The sequence below is a fragment of the Acomys russatus genome, chromosome 24 (genome assembly GCF_903995435.1).
Source record: "Acomys russatus chromosome 24, mAcoRus1.1, whole genome shotgun sequence".
Taxonomy (NCBI): Eukaryota; Metazoa; Chordata; class Mammalia; order Rodentia; family Muridae; genus Acomys; species Acomys russatus.
Window position 1 is genome coordinate 59,330,357 of NC_067160.1, and position 18,233 is coordinate 59,348,589.

General features: G+C 49.0%; 1 protein-coding gene across 1 annotated transcript in view; it reads left to right on the forward strand.

The window, feature by feature from the left end:
- Positions 1 to 6,454: 6,454 nt before the first annotated feature.
- The window catches only part of Adamts13 (ADAM metallopeptidase with thrombospondin type 1 motif 13), a 31,955-nt gene continuing 20,176 nt past the window's right edge, over positions 6,455 to 18,233 (forward strand). Inside the window, exons 1-9 of the mRNA XM_051166729.1 lie at positions 6,455 to 6,619; positions 6,901 to 6,967; positions 8,866 to 9,014; positions 11,505 to 11,588; positions 11,805 to 11,929; positions 12,052 to 12,198; positions 15,368 to 15,514; positions 15,932 to 16,094; positions 17,484 to 17,588. Coding sequence (XP_051022686.1) covers positions 6,503 to 6,619; positions 6,901 to 6,967; positions 8,866 to 9,014; positions 11,505 to 11,588; positions 11,805 to 11,929; positions 12,052 to 12,198; positions 15,368 to 15,514; positions 15,932 to 16,094; positions 17,484 to 17,588 — 1,104 coding nt within the window. The 5' untranslated portion in view covers positions 6,455 to 6,502. The remainder of the gene's footprint in view (positions 6,620 to 6,900; positions 6,968 to 8,865; positions 9,015 to 11,504; positions 11,589 to 11,804; positions 11,930 to 12,051; positions 12,199 to 15,367; positions 15,515 to 15,931; positions 16,095 to 17,483; positions 17,589 to 18,233) is intronic.

The window sequence follows — 18,233 nt, forward strand, 5'->3', positions numbered from 1 at the left end:
GGACCATGGTAGTCAGCCTCAGGAGGAGGAAGTGGCCAAATAAGGGAATAGACCATAGTAGCTAGCATTAGGCTTGTAATCTAATTTTTTTGTTTTTGTTTGTTTGTTTGTTTGTTTGGTGTGTGTGTGTGTGTGTTTTCCAGCAAGGTAGAGGGAATAGGGGAGAAGGACAAGACCTACCAGAGCCATGCTTGCCATGTTCAAACTGGCCAGAGTCCCTTTCTGGGGTGGGGGTGGGGCATGTGCCAAACACTTTTGGCACCCCTCTCCCTCTTAAGTTAAAGATCCAGGGAATTACTGGGCAGTGCTGATGTGTGACTTTGATCCCAGCACTTGGGAGGCAGAAGCAAGGGGACGTCTGAGTTCAAGGCCAGCCTGCACAGCGAGTACCAAGACAGCCAGTGCTGGCACCCTGAGAAACCCTGTCTCGAAAAACCATTAGATAGATAGATAGATAGACAGACAGACAGACAGACCGACCGACCTAGGGAATCTACATGAGTTCAATGACTAAGAGAGAAATGAAGTTTTATAAATTACAAATTTAGCACTTACTTGGTTATCTGTAGTAGTTTGAGGCCTAGAATCAAAGCAGGGAGCTGGAGAGATGGCTCAGTGGTTATGACTGCTCTTCAAAAGGACCCCAGTTCGATTCCCAGCACTCACATGGCAGTTCACAACTGTCTATAACTCCAAGGTCTGACACCCTCACACGGACATACATGCAGTCCAAACACCAATGCACATAAAATTTTAAAAATTATGTTTTTACAAAAGAATCAAAGCAGGTGGGCTTTTTAGTTGTTTTGTTTTCTCAAGGTATTATATGCCTACAACACAGTCTTTTTTTAAAAATAGTTCACAGTTACCATACTCATTTCTCATTACAGAATGCCCTCTGGGTATGACCCCTTGGTAGCAATGAACTACTTTTACATACTTTGATTTATTTAATTTCAATTATACATGAAACGACTTAAAAAATATTTTATGTATGAGTGCTCTGTCTCCATGAACACCTGCAGGCCAGAAGAGGGCATCAGATCCCAGTATAGACGGCTGTGAATCACCATGTGGTTGTTGGGAATTGAACTCAGGACCTTGGGAGGAGCAGCCAGTGCCCTTAACCTCTGAGCCATCTCTCCAGCCCTCCTCGCCTTTTTTGAGACAAGGTCTCACTATGTAGCTCAGCTGGTCTGGAACTTGCTATGTAAACTAGGCTGGCAACAAACTCAAGAGACCTGTCTTTACCTCCTAAGAGTGGGAACTAAAGGTGTATACTACCACATCCTGCAGAAATGGCTGGTTTAATACTAAATTTTGCTGATGGAATAATAGAAGGTCAGGAAAATCTAAGTAATGTGTTCAGGGTCATATAGTTATTATGGTGAAGCCTTGGATTTATTTATTTTAATTTTTTTGTTGGTGATATCAAACCTAAGGCTTTACACCTACTATGGAAGTATTTTCTCTAGCTCTATATTCCCAGCCTAGGAACTGGGATTTTAACTCATTGTTGACTTCTGTGGACTATAACCTTAATATTCATGCTATTTTCTTCTTCAAACTTTCTTTTTTTTTGTTTTTTTGGTTTTTTTTTTTTTCTTTTTTTTTTTTTTAAGACAGGGTTTCTCTGTGTAGGCTTGGCTGTCCTGGGCTCACTTTGTAGACCAGGCTGGCCCTGAACTCAGAGACACCCGCCTACTTCTGCCTCCCTGAGTGCTGAGATTCCAGGTGTGGGTCACCACACCCAGTTCATCTCTAATTTTATTTATTTATTTATTTATTTATTTACTTGGTTATTTATTTGGATTTTCGAGACAGGGTCTCTCTCTGTGTTAGCCTCGGCTGTCCTGGACTCACTTTGTAGACCAGGCTGGCCTCAGAAACCACAGCGATTTGCCTGCCTCTGCCTCCCAAGTTCAGGGATTAAAGGCATGTGCCAACACACCCAGCCAGTCTAATTTTATTGATTTGAATCTTCTCTCCGTATTTTGATTAATTTGCCTAAAAGTTTGTTGGTTTTCCTCAAAGAACTAACTCTTCATTTTATGATTCTTTCTATTATTTTTGTTTGTTTCTCTTTTGTTGATTTCAACCTGAGTTTGATTATTTCTTCCCATCTGCTCTCTCTCTCTCTTTCTTTCTTTCTTTTCTTCTTTTTTTTTTTTTTTTTTGTTAGTTTTGTTTTTTTGTTGTTTTTTTTTGTTTTGTTTTTCAAGTCAGGCTTTCTCTGTGTAGCCCTGGCTGTCCTGGAACTCACTCTATGGACCAGGCTGGCCTTGAACTCAGAGATATGCCTGCCTCTGCTTCTCAAGTCATGGGACTAAAGGTGTGCGCCACCACTACCTGGCAATTGGATTTTGGTTTGTTTTACAGTTTTCAAATGTTCAGATGTATCACAATGTTACTGATATGAGATATACCCAGGTTTTTTTTTTTTTTTTTAATGTAGGAACTTAGTGGTAGGAACTTGACTATTATGGTCACCTTCATTGTGCCCCATAGGTTTGAGTATGTTGCATAAAAGTGTTTACATTTTCTTCTTGAATTCTATTTTAACCCAATTTTCATTCAATAGTGAGCTGCTCAGCTTCCACTAGCATGTGGACTCTCTGCCATTTCTTTTGTTGTTGATACTTAGCTTTAATCTTAGTGGTCAGATAGAGTGTAAGGTGTTATTGACATCTTTTTTTTTTTTTTTTTAATTATGTATACAGTGCTCTGCCTGCAGATACACCTGCAGTCCAGAAGAGGGCATCAGATCACATTATAGATGGTTGTGAGCCACCATGTGGTTGCTGGGAATTGAACCCAGGACCTCTGGAAGAGGCCCTAACCACTGAGCCATCTGTCCAGCCCGAGGTCTTTTATGTGTATTGTATGGTATGTATATTTGGTTAGTTTCCTGTTGATTCTCTTCCCAGAGCAGCTACAGTGGTTTTCTGATTTGCTCATAGCTGCTTCCTTGGCGTCCAGTACAGTGTTTTTCTTATCCATTTCAGGAGCTCAGATGGATGGATGTCATATAGATAAAGGAGTGGGTGAATGGAATGGAGGGGCAGAGACAAACTGCAGGTGGGGAAGAGGAATGCAAAAGAGCAAAGCATCAGAGAGGGGCTCAACACTGGCTCACCAATTTCGAGTGTTTCCTGCACTGCACTCACGTGCACAATCCCACAGAGTGACAACACATGTACACATAATTCAAAAATACAAATTAAAAATCTAGGAGCTGGAGAAGTGATTCTGCGGTCAAAAGCTCTTGCTGTTCTTGCGTAGGGTTGGGATTTGGTTCCCAGGACCCACGTTGGGAGTTCAATGCCCTCTTCTGGCCTCTGTGGGCACCTGTAGTCACATGGCGGTACATGTTCTGACAAGAAGGCACACACACACACACAAATAAAAATAATTTTTTTCATTAAAAAAAATACACCTCAAGGAAGCAAGAGGGTAGGAGGGACCTGGAGCCAGTGTGGCCCAGCACAGATGGGTGCATAGTCTCCCAGTGCAGGGGCTAAGAGATGCTTCAGGGCTAGCTGGGGAGACAAACGTAGTTATGACTGAGGGGTGCTAGTCAGTTTCCTATCACTATGACAAAATACCTGAGGTAATCATCTTTATAAGAAGAAAAGGTTAATTTTAGCCTATACATTTCAGTTATGGTTGTTGAGGACCTGTAATGAAACAGAGTACCGTGGCACAAGGATATGACAGGGGAAAGCTGCTTACCTCGTGACATTCAGAAATCAGTGAGCTGGAGAGGAAAGAACCAGCCCCCCAATATCTTTAAAGGCCACAATCTCAAAGACTTAACTTCTTCTCACTAGGTCCCACCTCTGAAAGGATCCATCAGCTCCTACAGGCTAGTGGTCAAGCTTTCACTTTATGGGCCTTCTAGGGACATTTGAAATCTATATGGCTGGGCTTCTCTAGAGGAGCAGAGCGCATGGAATGACTGTATGTCACACAGGGCATTTAGTAGGTTGGCTTACGTGATATGGGCCAGTGAACTAGTCAGGGCTCTCCAGAGGAGCAGAAGAAATAGAACGGATCTCTCTATCAGCCTGCTATCTCTCATCATCTATCTATCATGGGACTGGATGTATCAGCCAGTCATCAGTATATGCCATCAGAAGTAGGGGGGAACAAAACTTCTTTCTTGTTTGTCCTTTATAGGCTTCCATGAGAAGGTATGACCCAGATTTAGGGTCTCCCTACCTCAAATGATCCAATTAGCTTCCAACCTCAAAGGATCCCATGAGTGCCCAGCAACTTCGGGGTTTTAAATAATTCCAGGTGTCGTCAAGTTGACAACCAAGAATAGCCACCACCGCCAGGTAGTCCAACAGCAGTTGTCCGTGTGTGCTCAGGAGGCCGAGAGCCTGGTAACTGCTGAGTCCATGCAACTGAATGTGCCAGCAATTCTAGTCGGCACGGAAGGCCTTGAGGATTTCTGGACAGTCACTGTGTGTTAGGTCAAAGAAGTTCTGATGTCATTGAAGGATCGTTAAGGGACTCTGTTGGATAAAGTTGAAGTCTGACTTCTCCGGATAGCCATTTTGAACTCCTTTTCTCAAAAGAGTTCTCACTCCACTTGACCTGGTAACCACAGATCTTGTCAGGAATATCACATAGCCCTCAGGGAAGATTACAGGCCTGACTTTTTCCTGATAAGCAACTTCTTCAATAAGCATAGGAAATTCTAGAAGCACCCCACACTATGCTGAGGAGATCCTAGCCCTCAGCAAATGATCTTTATTTGTATTTAGAAGCCATCCCCTCGCCGGTCTTGGTGGTACATGCCCTTAATCCCAGCACTTGGGAGACAGAGGCAGGTGGATCGCTGTGAGTTCGAGGCCAGCCTGATCTACAGAGTGAGTCCAGGACAGCCAGAGTTACACAGAGAAACCCTATCTCAAAAAACAAACAAACAAAAAATAAATAAAAAGAAGAAGAAGAAGAAGAAGAAGAAGAAGAAGAAGAAGAAGAAGAAGAAGAAGTCATCCCTTCACACATAGGATAATTAAGTACTGTTTTCTCCTTCTTGTGATAGAACCCCCATGGTATTGTATCACTGTCTACAGATTAAGTATTCTGGCACCCTTAGCCCTTGTGAAATCAGACATATTCACCCTCAAAACTCCTCCCCACCGCCTCAGGTTTATAAATAAAGACTGGCAGGCATGCTGGGGGGCTGTCTTGCTTGCCATTCCTCCACTATGACTGTCTGAGACTAAATTTATTCTGAGGTGGAGGAAAACTGCTGTTGGATGCCCTGTGGTCAGGCAGCAATGGCAGAACTGCCTTTGCAGCCACTGGGGCCTATTCCACCACTACCTGCTTGGTGCTGGACCCCCTGGTGAGACTGGGAACCCTGGCCTAGCACCCAGATGACAGGCCTCATCCTAAAGCGCTCTAGCGATCCCTAAGTGAGAAATGGGCCCTTGGGACCTTTGATGCCAAAGTCCATCCATTCTTGTCCGGAGGCAAGCAGTATCTGTACCAGCCCATAGAACATGGTACCCAGCCCATCAACCCACCCACCAGACGCTGAATGACAGATGGTAATGGTGGCAGCAGCAGCAACAGGTTGCATATACTCATGAGCAAAGAGTGAAAACAGGCGGGGCTGCTGCCAGGAAGTACTGCCCACTCTGGAGGAGAGTCTTCTCTCAGCTAATATTTCCAGGAAGTGCCCTTAGATCCATCTAGAGCTTTGTCTCTTAGTCTGTCCCAGATCCAATCTTGTTGACAACTAAGATTAGCTTCCCAAAGATCCAAATTGTAACAGGGAACTGGCTGGGTGATGGGTGTGCAAGAGTGTTTGGGGCAAGTGAATGAGCAATTCCCTGGAGGTAGAGCGGGGTGCCAGGCAATTTGTGACAGTCCTTGCAGAGATGTGGGGCCACTTACCTGCTCCTCCACTCTCCCACCAGGTGCAAGTGCAGACCAGGTGAACAGTCCCAAAATGGGGGGCAGAGGTATGAGGTAACAGCCAGAGGTATGACAGTCTCTGCTCAGGGTTGAGGGACAGGAGATCTAGAGAGATCCTGGGACTGGAGGTGCCAGAGGAGAGGCAGGCTGAGGGGCCAGAATTGTCACACATCCTTTTGTCGGTCAGTCAGAGATTCCAAAAGAGCCATCCAGGGCCTGTCATTTCGCAGGAGCCCACATCCCCAGGGTGCTGTCCAGAGTTTGCTCTTGTCTAGACTGAACTGCTGGACCAGACCCTCCCAGGAAGCAAGATGTGCACAGTTGGAACTTTCTTGGTGCTGGACAAGGTTGGGGGTGCTCTTCACTGGGAACCAGTCCAGGTCAGTTCCTAGCAGAAGAAGCTGCTTGCTTGCCCACCCCATAGCTCTGCCCTGGGAGGAAGTTCCCAAGAGTAAACACTGCCTGATGTCCCGCCCAGCCAGCAAGTAGAGTCTGTCACATCGCACACTAACCAGAATCCTAGTCACCAGAGCTCCTGTCCCACCATCGGCTGCCTTTTCCCAGGATGATCCAGCTTTGCCTATGGGTGACATGCCAGCCTTTTCATGCTGCCAGTATCAAAAGAATCCTCACTGGTGCCTTCTTCATTCTGGGCTGCTGGGGGCTCTCTGATTTCCAGAAGGTGGGGTCACACAAGATCTGGTATAGGGTGTTGGGATTACCTGGGAGAGGAGGCTGCCAAAGCTCTTGGGGGGAGTGAGTGAGTGTGTCTTTCTGCTAGCATATAAGGAAATCAGTTTACTCTGGTAAACACGACAGACTCCATTTTACTGCAGACCTGTGTGGACTGCTCTTCTTTGCTCCTTGGCCAGGCACTGCCCCCTCATTCTTTGTCCCCACGTCTCTGTTGTCCTCTTTTCCTTGGCCTTGTCTCCCTCCTCTTCTGTGTCTTTTGTTTTGCAGAGTTTTCCTCAAGATCTGGAACCCACGGAGGTATCTTCTAACTTTGGCCACCATGCTGCTGTCACAGGTAGCTGTCCTGACGTGCTCTGAGCTCTGGATGGGGGACTGAGGGAGTTCCCACTGAGTCAGTGCCATGAAGGTTCCAGTGGCCATGGAAGGAGGCAAAGAAATCTCTCTCTCTCTCTCTCTCTCTCTCTCTCTCTCTCTCTCTCTCTCTCTCTCTTTCTCCCTCTCCTCTCCCGCCCTCCCTCCCTCCATCCATCCCTCCTTCCCTCCCTCTGTCCTCTGCTAATTAGCTTCATTGCTTCCTGCCAACTTGATAACAGCTGTTCTGGGTATTCTCTGCACTGGAGTCCTGACCTCAGGCTTCTGTTTAGTGTCACAGTGTGGGGGTGTTCATCAGCTGGCCTCCTTTGGCCCGCGGATGGCCTTCAGGGGCTGCCTGACTTTCAGGAACTTGCCACTTCTGGCCATCACTGTAAATATTTACTCCTTCTTTGAGAACAAGGTAGGTGCCAGGCCAAGCAGCTCTGGCTCCTGCCCTGTAGCTCTCCTCATTGGTGAAGGCTTTCCCATGACCTACAGCCCTGCCTCTCAGGATGCCATGCCTTTTCCCAGAACAGTTGGGGGTTTTAATTAAAACTCTGGTTGGGGGATGGACTGTGGAGATAGCTCACTTGCTAAAGAGCTTCTGTGGAAACATGAGGAAATATGAGTTCTAGTCACAGCATTCATATAAAAAAAAAAAAAAGCTGGGCATGGTAGCACACATTTTTAATTCTAGCATTGAGGAGAGGCAGAACCCAGTGAGCATCCTTCTAAGACCACAGTAAAATTGGTCACAAATGGTGTAGCTCATAATCCTTTCTATTCTGACCACTAGCTAGGACAATCCATGGGCCAGCCAACCTAAGCCCAATTGATGAGCCCCAGGTCTCAGTGAGGAATCTTGTCTTAAAAAAACTAGGTGGATGAGCTGGGTGTGGTCGCACACACCTTTAATCCCAGCACTTGGAGGCAGAGGCAGGCAGATGATGTGAGTTCGAGACCAGCGTGGTCTACAAAGCAAGTCCAGGACAGCCAAGGCTACACAGAGAAACCCTTTCTCAAAATAAAATAAGTGAGGAGAGAGAGAGAGAGTGCACCACGGTGGGTAGCTCTTGAGGAGCAACATTTGAAGTTGACGTCTAGCCTTCTTACACACCACATAGACACTGGAGATTGATGGAGCCAGGACTCAGGGTACAGAGGATTAGGGATTGCCTCTCACTTGCAACCAGTTTTCCTGTGGCCTGGGTGGGATACACACGGTCTGGATCATTGGCTCCTCCCACCTCTGGGATTCTGACCGGCTAGGACACTGTTGCCTGGGCTCCTAGTCCTCTGCGCTCCAGAAGACAGTGAGCAGTGAGCTGGATTCCTGGAGTCCAGAGATCACAGGTGTCTTCTTTCCTGTCGGCTCACTTATGGAACACCCAGTTCAAGGCTAAGACTGCTTGGCCAAGAACTGGTCCAGCCCCTAGGCAAGGTCCAAATACAGTAGGTAACTTGCAGTCCACCCACCCTGGATCCTGGAAGAGCAGAGTCCTGTCTCCAGGCCTGTATTTATTCCTCCCTCTTACCAAAGAAAGAACTCTGGACTCCTTCTCCTTAGCAGAAGGGTCCCAGATGGGAGGGGCAGGGGAGAGGGGGCGCCCTGTCTCTTGTAGAGCCTCAATTCACTGAGGAGGGCCTACTCCCTGTGAGGAAAGGCTCGGAGAGCCATGTTATGGGGTCCTAGGAGAACACCTCACCTCATCTTGCCAGCCCATGGCTGAGACTCCTGTCCACTTCCTCACCACCTCCCTCAGGCTGAGAACTGGGCCCTGGGGGTGAACATGAAATCAACGGTTTGGCTTCCAGAACTGGTCACCTCCTCTGTTAGGTCCCGGCACCTGTGTTCTCAGTCTTCTCCTTTTCCTGTAGGTCATCTTGCCTCTCACCTCCAGAGGCTGAGATGGAGAAGGACTTTGGGGGATACTTTGCACCTGGAACTGCTGGTAGCTGTGGGCCCTGATGTCTACCAGGCTCACCGGGAGGACACAGAGCGCTATGTGCTCACCAACCTCAAAATCGTGAGTTGCCATGGGATGGCAGTGGCTGGTACAGGAAGGTGGGCTCGGGGCCTCTCGTGGGTCTGTGGGCTCTCCTCCTAAGCCTCAACACAGACCCCTGCTCACAGGGTTTGTGACTAAAAGTCAGTACATTTGAACTCAGTGTTTTGAGGTGTCCCATAGAAGCTGAGGGTCAACTGGAACTCATAGCCCTGAAGAGAGAAAGGGAGGACACTACTGTCTTTCCCCCCATCTCCATGGCAACAGATGTGGACAATGTCAGGGAATCCCTGTCAACACTAGAGTCCTCCCATGGCCCTCCAGTCCTGACGCAAGGTTCATTTGGCCAACAGTGGGCGCAGTTTGCACACACTGCCCTCTCTTCAGGTCTTTTGCCCTCTCTCTCAGGGAGGCACAGGGCAGATGAGCACTCAAGGCTTGAACAGATGTCATTCTGGCTGAAGATGTGAAGTTCCCTTTCTTACTGACTCCTCCTCCTTGGAGTCTAATGGTGGGGAGAGCAGCGGTGCCTCACACCGGGCAATGTGTCAGTCAGGATACAACGGCAATGTGTCAGTCAGGATAGAACGGCAATGTGTCAGTCAGGATAGAACGGCAATGTGTCAGTCAGGACACAAGGAATATCAGGTTTCTCTTAGAGAGGATGTGAAACACTGTACTAACATCCACATGGCACACACAGAGCACATGTGATATATGACTGTTCCAGGCCAGCAGGGATTCATGGTGTACAAATAGACACTCATAAGCATTCATACAGTGTCACTAGAACACTCGGAGGCAGAGGCAGGTGACTCTCTGTGAGTTCAAGGCCAGCTTGGACTACAGAGCTAGTTCCAGGACAGTCAGGGCTACACAGAAAAACCCTGTCTCTAAGACCCAAGAAATAAAAAAATAAACAGTAGAACCAATATGAAGAGAGCACTCAGGTCTGATTGCTGGAGCAGTGTCTTCAAAAGACTAGTGATTTAAGGTGGGTGAGGTGGCATGCACCTCTAAGGTCAGCATCCAGAAGACTGAGACAGGAGAATCACAAGCTTGAGGCTAGCATGCTCATAACATTGGGCTGTCTCAAAAAATAATAACAAAACAAAATAAAATAAAATGGAAGGAAGGAAGGAAAGAAAGAAAAGAGATAGCTCAGCAGGCAAGGAGCTTGGCACCAAGCACCACAAATGGAACCTACGTGGTGGAGGGAGACAGCCAATTCCTGCAAGTTGTCCTTTCACCTTGATGTGTGTGCACATATACTAAATTAATAAATGCAAAACATTTTTTAAAAAATCTGATAACTGACTCTAGGAACTAGTTCCAGCCAGCGAGTGACAGCTCCAGTCTCTTCTTCCCCCTGGTCTGCTGCAGAGAAAAAGGGTCGGGGACAATGGTCATGAACAGGTTCTGGTGGCGGCTCTGGGGCACTGGAGTGGCTCCAGTTTCAGCTGGGTCAATCTTTTCAGGGGAAAGGAAAGGTCTTCTCTCATGGCCAAAGCCCTCCTGGACTAGACTATCTACCCCAGGCCTTCCCTCCCATTTGCAGGTGTGGTCCAAGTTCAGACAAACCTGTTTAAGTTTTATGTCTACAGGCCGCTGAGGTGATGTTTTCTCAGTGAAAATGGTTCCATCTGCCAATTGGAAACCATTGTCTTTAAATTTGGGGGTCCTGCCCTCCAGGTTTGTTGTTGTTGTTGTTGTTGTTGTTTTTGGTTTTGTTTTGTTTTTTTAGGTTTTGCGAGACAGGGTTTCTCTGTGTAACAGCTCTAGCTGTCCTGGAACTCGCTCTGTAGACCAGGCTGGCCTCAAACTCACAGAGATCCACCTGCCTCTGCCTCCCAAGTGCTGGGATTAAAGGCATGTGCCACCACACCCAGCTCTGCCCTCCAATTTTAAGTTGTCAGAACCCAGGCTCCCTAGAGTCATTAACATGCATTAGGACATCGGTTCCCAAGCTGTGGGTCATGACCCCTAAGACCATTGAAAAAAACACAGATGTTTACATTACTATTCACGACAGTAGAAAAATTACAGTCATGAAGTAGCAATGAAGATAATTTTATGGTTGGGGGTCACCACAAGATGAGGAACTGTACTAAAGGGATGCAGCCTTAGGAGGGTTGAGAGCCGTTGGCTTGGGAGGACTAGGCAGATAGAATCTGAACCAGGGTAGCTATAGTTTTATTATCTTAATCTGCTAACCAGGCAAAGCTTGATCTCAGCCTGTCAGAAAACCGAGGCCCAGTGCTTAGTGACCTGAGCCCACAACTAGGAAGAGGCGGGACTTAGATTCAAACTCTGGCCAGCCATCAGCTCTTTCTCTTAGTTGGTCATCTGACTGTCTACAGCCTAGCAGGCAGACAAGATTTCAGCCTCCTGCCATTCCCTAGGCTCTTGTGGGGCACCCTCTTCACCACCACTCCTGCTGCTGGGGCTTCTGGACGCACTCCGAACATCCTGTGTCGCCTGCCTCACTCCCCCTCCTGTCACCTTCTGCAGGGCACAGAACTGTTGCGGGACCAGTCCCTGGGGGCTAAGTTCCAGGTACACCTCATGAAGCTGATCGTTCTCTGGGACTCGGAGGTGGGTACGAACCCCGATTCTATTCTCTTCCGCCTACAGAAGCGGGAGAGGGTGGTCACTGCAGGGGCTCAGCTGGACTGATGGCTCTCCTGGAGCATCTCAAAGCTTCAGTCTCACTACCTATCATGTGGGGTATAATATGGACCAACTGAGAAGCACGCTGGCAACAGTCAGCCCTATCCTTCCATAGTAACAGGTTCTTCGGTTGTTCCCTAGAGTACTCCAAACATCACGACCAACATCACCTCATCCTTGATGAGTGTCTGTGAGTGGAGCCAGACAATCAATCCACACGATGACAGGGATCCAAGTCATGCTGACTTGGTCCTCTATATAACCAGGTACCTGAGATCCCCACAGGAGTGCTGCTTGCTTAGCAAGGCTGCACTGTGAACTCCCCTGCTTTCTGCGCCAGCAACCTGGCAGTGGGGACATCCCTGTGATTCTTTTTTCTCTTATCAAGGTTTGACCTGGTGTTACCTGATGGTAACCATCAGGTTCGGGGGGTCACCCAGCTGGGGGGTGCCTGCTCCCCTTCCTGGAGCTGCCTTATCACTGAGGACACTGGCTTCGACCTAGGGGTCACCATTGCCCACGAGATTGGGCACAGGTATGTGGCCTCCCCAGCTATCCCCAGACTGGTCACAGAGCTGGTCTGAGCCCCAGGATGGAGGGCTGTGGGCTAGGCAGGCAGGAGCCCCAGGAGGATGGGCCAGGCAGGCAGCAAATCTTTGCAGAGCCTATCAGAAGCCTATACCCCTGAGCCCAGGAGTCTTGGCAGGAGAAAGGCGAGTCAGGGGAAAGCTGAGGCAGGGGAAAGCCAATGTTTCTTGATCACTGAGTGATCAATACAATCTCTCTCTCTCTCTCTCTCTCTCTCTCTCTCTCTCTCTCTCTCTCTCTCAATAAACAGCATTTTTTTTTTTTTTTTTTTTTTTTTTTTTTTTGGTTTTTCGAGACAGGGTTTCTCTATGTAGCCTTGGCCATCCTGGACTCACTTTGTAGACCAGGCTGGCCTCGAACTCACAGCGATCCGCCTGCCTCTGCCTCCCGAGTGCTGGGATTAAAGGCGTGCGCCACCACACCCGGCTGAATAAACAGCATTTAGAAAACACGGTGGCACATAGGCAGGCCTGGTGCTGGAACCATAACTGGGAAGGTTATACCCCAATCCACAGGCTGGCAGGCAGGCAGAGAGAGGAAGACACTGGGCCTGGCACCTCCAGACACACAGCTCCTTCAGGGACACACCTGCTTCCCAAAGGCCACAACTCCTAATCTTTCCAAAGAGCTCATCAGCTGGGGAAACCACACGAATACATGGGGCAAAGGGTGCTTTATCATTTAAACTACCACACATTATGCATGGAAATGTCCCTTCAGATTTATATTTAATTTTGGTCATTAATATGCACACACCAGGCTCCGTGCAATGCATTGTTATTTTGATTCTGCTGTGGGGTATTTTTGTTGTTATTCAGATTTTTAAAATTTTATTCGATTACTTTATAACCTGATTCCAGCCCCCTCCCTCCTGTCCTCCCAGCCCCACCCTTGCCTTCACGGTTCCAGCCCATTCTGGCACCTCAGTAGCACATCCCCTCCCCTTTAGGCCAGACAAGGGACCAGCTAAGGGGAGGGGGATGCAGAGGCAGCAGCAGAGAGCCTGTGCTCCCACTGCAGCTGAGTTGTCATGTGGCTCCTCTACTGAGGTTTTTAAGACAGGCTCCTCAGCCATCTGTCAAATGCTGGGTGGGACTCACCAGCCCACATAATTCTTGCCTTTTTAAAAAAATATATTTTATTAATTTATTCATATTACATTTCAGTTGTTATCCCTTCCCTTGTATCCTCCCATTCCTCCCTTCCTCCCATTTTCCCCTTACTCCCCTCCCCTATGACTGTGACTGAGGGAGACCTCTTCCCCCTGTATATGCTCATAGGGTATAAAGTCTCTTCTTGGTAACTTGCTATCCTTCCTCTGAGTGCCACCAGGCCTCCCCATCCAGAGGACTTGGTCAAATATGGGGTACCAGAGTTCATGTGAAAGTCAGACCTCACTCTCCTCTCAACTGTGGAGAATGTCCTGTCCGTTGGCTAGATCTGGGTAGGGGTTTGTAGTTTACTGCATGTATTGTCCTTGGCTGAACTCTTGCCTTTTAATGTTACTATATACCCCATGTGCTTCTCAGCTCACAGGCCTCTTACACTTTATTTGGTTTGGTTTGGTTTGATTTGTACACACAACAACTTAATCCCCTCTGGTTGACAGCAAAGAGTGTTTCTGAGCTCTTGCTGCTGTGTGTTGTGTGTGTTCTTGTAGGCAAAACTTTATTCCTATGTATTATTTTATCTAAAGTGATGTGTTTCTTTTCTTTTTGATGTTTAGTTGTTTCTTTGTTTTTGGTTAGGAAAATAATATCCTGGTACATGCCTGTGATCCCAGCAGGGTGGGAGGCAGAAGCAGGGAGGCAGAGGCAGGGAGATCTCTGTGAATTCGAGGTCAGCTTGGTTTACAAAGGGAGTCTAGGTCAGCCAAGGCTACACAGATAAACCTTGTCTCAGGGGGATAAAAAGAAAATAATATTGTTGTAAAAATATCAAATGATATAGAAATTTGCAGAGTTAAAAAAAAGTATGTAAGTTTCCCTCCTGGTACCCTACCAACCCTCTGAACTGGTGTAGGTTCCCAGGGGTGGAACCAGGCTTCACAGATCTCCCAGAGAATCTGGCCCCAGCAGACCCTGCGCTGCCCCACCGACCCCCAGCCTCTCAGCAGACCCTGCACTGCCCCCCCAACCTCTCAGCAGACCCTGCACTGCCTCCCCCCAGCCTCTCAGCAGACCCTGCACTGCCTCCCCCCAGCCTCTCAGCCGACCCTGCACTGCCCCACCCATCCCAGCCTCTCAGCAGACCCTGCACTGCCCCACCCATCCCAGCCTCTCAGCAGACCCTGCACTGCCTCCCCCCAGCCTCTCAGCAGACCCTGCACTGCCTCCCCCCAGCCTCTCAGCAGACCCTGCACTGCCCCCCCAGCCTCTCAGCAGACCCTGCACTGCTTCCCCCCAGCCTCTCAGCAGACCCTGCGCTGCCCCACCCACCCCCAGCCTCTCAGCAGACCCTGCACTGCCCCCCCAACCTCTCAGCAGACCCTGCACTGCCTCCCCCCAGCCTCTCAGCAGACCCTGCACTGCCTCCCCCCAGCCTCTCAGCCCACCCTGCACTGCCCCACCCATCCCAGCCTCTCAGCAGACCCTGCGCTGCCCCACCCATCCCAGCCTCTTAGGCTCCTAGGGTCTGTCCTGCTTGATATCGTGGAAATACTCAGGTCTTGCTTGAAAAAACTACTATCTAGGAACAGAAAGGAAGACGGCCACATCTCCTCAAGCTTTTCAACCACAAAACGGCTGCAAAGTGGGCACACACACCCAGGCCATCGGCCACCAGGAGCACAACCTGCTGCCCCCAGACCCCGGTTCCCAGGCCCCACTTCTCCACCTCAGACTTGTAACCATGGCTTAGGTCAGCTGGTCTAGTGTCAAAGCTTTTTGTTATTTATTACCAAAGGAGGAAAGAGCCACTCTGCTGAACCAGCTTTTCTCCCGTCCTCATTTAGGTGGGAAACTGAGGCAGGACCTCCAGGACTCCTGCTGGGCTGGCTTAGCTAGTAGTAGCAGGGCCAGGTCCAGGGGACACAAGTAGCTCTGGCCCAGCCCCAGCTGGCTACTCTCAAGGTTGTTTTTGTTTTTTTGTTTTTTTTTTTTTTCTTCTGCCCACAGCTTCGGCCTGGACCATGATGGTGCTCCAGGAAGTGGCAGCACCTGTGAGGCCAGTGGCCACGTGATGGCATCTGATGGCACGGTGCCTACTGGAGGGGCCCTGGAGTGGTCCACCTGCAGCCAAAGGCAGCTGCAGCACCTGCTCAGGTACAGCCTCCACCCAGCGCCCTTTATGCCATCCCACTCTGCTGCTATCATTTCTTGTTTCGGAGCCCACTCTATTCCCCCATCACCTCCTTTCTCCCCTCCCCTCCCCCCTACATCACTCCTCTCCACCTTCTTGAACCCAACTCTTCTTTCCCATCCCACTCCTGGACCCATCCCTCAATTGCCCCTTGTTCTCCATCTCCCCTATCTCCTACTTCCCCTTTCCATGCCAGGCCTTTCCTGTCCGTTGGCCCATTGCTCTCTCCGCCATCCTTCTTCCAACCTTCCACCTGCTCTGTTCTGCACTACTCTCTCTTGGGCCTCTACCCAGCTAACAGCCCCATGCCCCCATCTGCTACTTTCCCCTGACCCCACTGGTGTCCACCCAACTCTTGAGCCCTGCCTGATCTATCACAGCACAGGGCAAATGCACTGTTTCCGGGACCCACCTGGGCTGCAGTCAGGACTGAAGTGGCACCAGCTGGTGGCACAGCCTGGCCTCTACTACAGTGCAGATGATCAGTGTCGTGTGGCTTTCGGCTCTGGGGCTATCGCCTGCACCTTCTCCAGGGAGGGTCTGGTGAGTCCACCCTTTGCTAACCCTAACCCTAACCCTAACCCTAACCCTAACCCTAACCCTAACCCTAACCCTAACCCTAACCCAGCTCACTTCCTCCTGGTAAACTGACCCCACCTGCTGAGCACCAGGCACAGCTGAGGACCACTCCAGGGTCCACTTGGTTTGATGCTCACAGTTTACAACCACCGGTCATGTGCCTGACCTTGTCTAGTGCTTGCATTTAGTTTGTTGTTACATAAGAAATATGTGTACTTGCATTTATGCACATGCCTTCATGTGAGTGTGCCGCGGTACACTTGTGAAGGTGAACGACTCTGTGGAATGGATTCTTTCATTTCCTCATAGGCTCTGGGGATTGAACTCAGGTCATAAGGCTTGCATTATAATTATTTTTACCCTCCCCTTGGAAGTATTATTTATTTATTTATTTTTGGTTTGTCGAGACAGGGTTTCTCTGTGTAGCCTTGGCTGTCCTGGACTTGCTTTGTAGACCAGGCTGGTCTCGAACTCATCAATAATCTGCCTGCCTCTGTCTCCCGAGTGCTGAGATTAAAGGCGTGCGCCACCATGCCCGGCTTTCCCCCTTGGAAGTATTAAACATTGTTTAACCGAAGTCTCCACATATTTGTTTGACTTTGCCTCATAGATTATATAGCGGTTCCCTCGTCTAACCTATGGAGGTGGGCTCAGCATAAAGGGCTTCCAAGAGATAGAGGCCTCCAGGGTCCACACAGTAGGAATGTGGCTCACAAGAGGCATAAATGGACACGCCAGGGTTTCCCAAGTCAGGCTGCCTCCCTAGGAGGATCTTCCCTCTTTGCCCAGGTGAGCCACATCCTTCTTCCTCAAAAGCATTAAAAATTATGTCCAGGGTCTGGGGATGCAGTTGAGTTGGCCAACGGTTTGCTCTCCTGGCATATTCAAAGCTCCAGATTTGGTCTTGGACTACTTAAACTGAGTGTGGTGGCACACACATGTAATCCCAGCATTCTAGAGGTGGAGGCAGGAGACTCAGAAGGCAAGGTCATTCTTGGTTACATAGTGAGTTCAAGGCCGGCCTGGGCTAGAGACATTATGTTTAAAAAGTTATGTTCAGTATTTTTATAAAACACAAAAGCCTTCTGAATTATTATGTTTATTCATCTATGTTAGAATGCTTATTTATTTATTTTTAGTTGAAAGTCCACTGTTCTCTTCTGATTTTAAACACTAAGACATTTTCCTGGTCCCCAGAAGCATGATGGGCCCCAGCAAGGACCATCCTTGCTCCTGATGGACAAGTCAGTCAGCTTGTTCTCCCAGACCACTCAACAGAGCAGGGTATTGACTGGCCTTGAAGGGACACTAAACAGGCCACCTCTCAGCATGCCACCTGTTCACCTCTCTTAGGATGTTTGCCAGGCTCTCTCCTGCCACACAGACCCCCTGGACCAAAGCAGCTGCAGCCGCCTCCTTGTTCCTCTCCTGGATGGGACAGAATGCGGTGCAGAGAAGGTTAGAGTAGCGGGAAGGGTAAAGCTGGCTGGGGAGGGCATGTGCACATGTGTCTGTGAGAGAAAGCTGGGGCGGGGGGCGTGGTGAGCAAGTGTGAGAGTGGGGCAAGAAGTCCCAGAGCGGCTGCTCTGTGCTCCCCACTCTCTTCCTGAGCAGGGTTTCACTGAGCTCTCACTCCAGGACACTCTAGGCCTTCTCATCCACCCCTCCTCCAGCCCTCTGTTGTACACAGCGCTTATAACCACAAAGCATCCCCACTCAGCCTGCCGTGCCCTCATTGCCCGCGCCATCTCCCCAGGGTTAATTTTTCCCTTTTCACTGGGTACCTAGACCCTTCTTCTGTTGGAAGCCTGATGTCTTCTTCCCTTTAGCATTTGCTCCCAAACAGAATGAGGGATGTGATTGTGCCCCACATGCCTCTGTGGAGGCTACCTGTGTGTGAGGTCTCTGTAAGCTTTGGGACGTCTCTATGTCTATTGAAAGACTCTATATGTGCCCCTTATGTCTTGGGGGTCTCTATGTCAGTGAGATCCCTGTGTGTTAAGGAGTCTAATGAGGGGTACAGTCCCTGTGTTGGAAGTCTCTGTGTGTGATGGGAAACTGTGTTCTGGAGGATCCCTCAATGTGTTAGGGTCCCTGTGTATG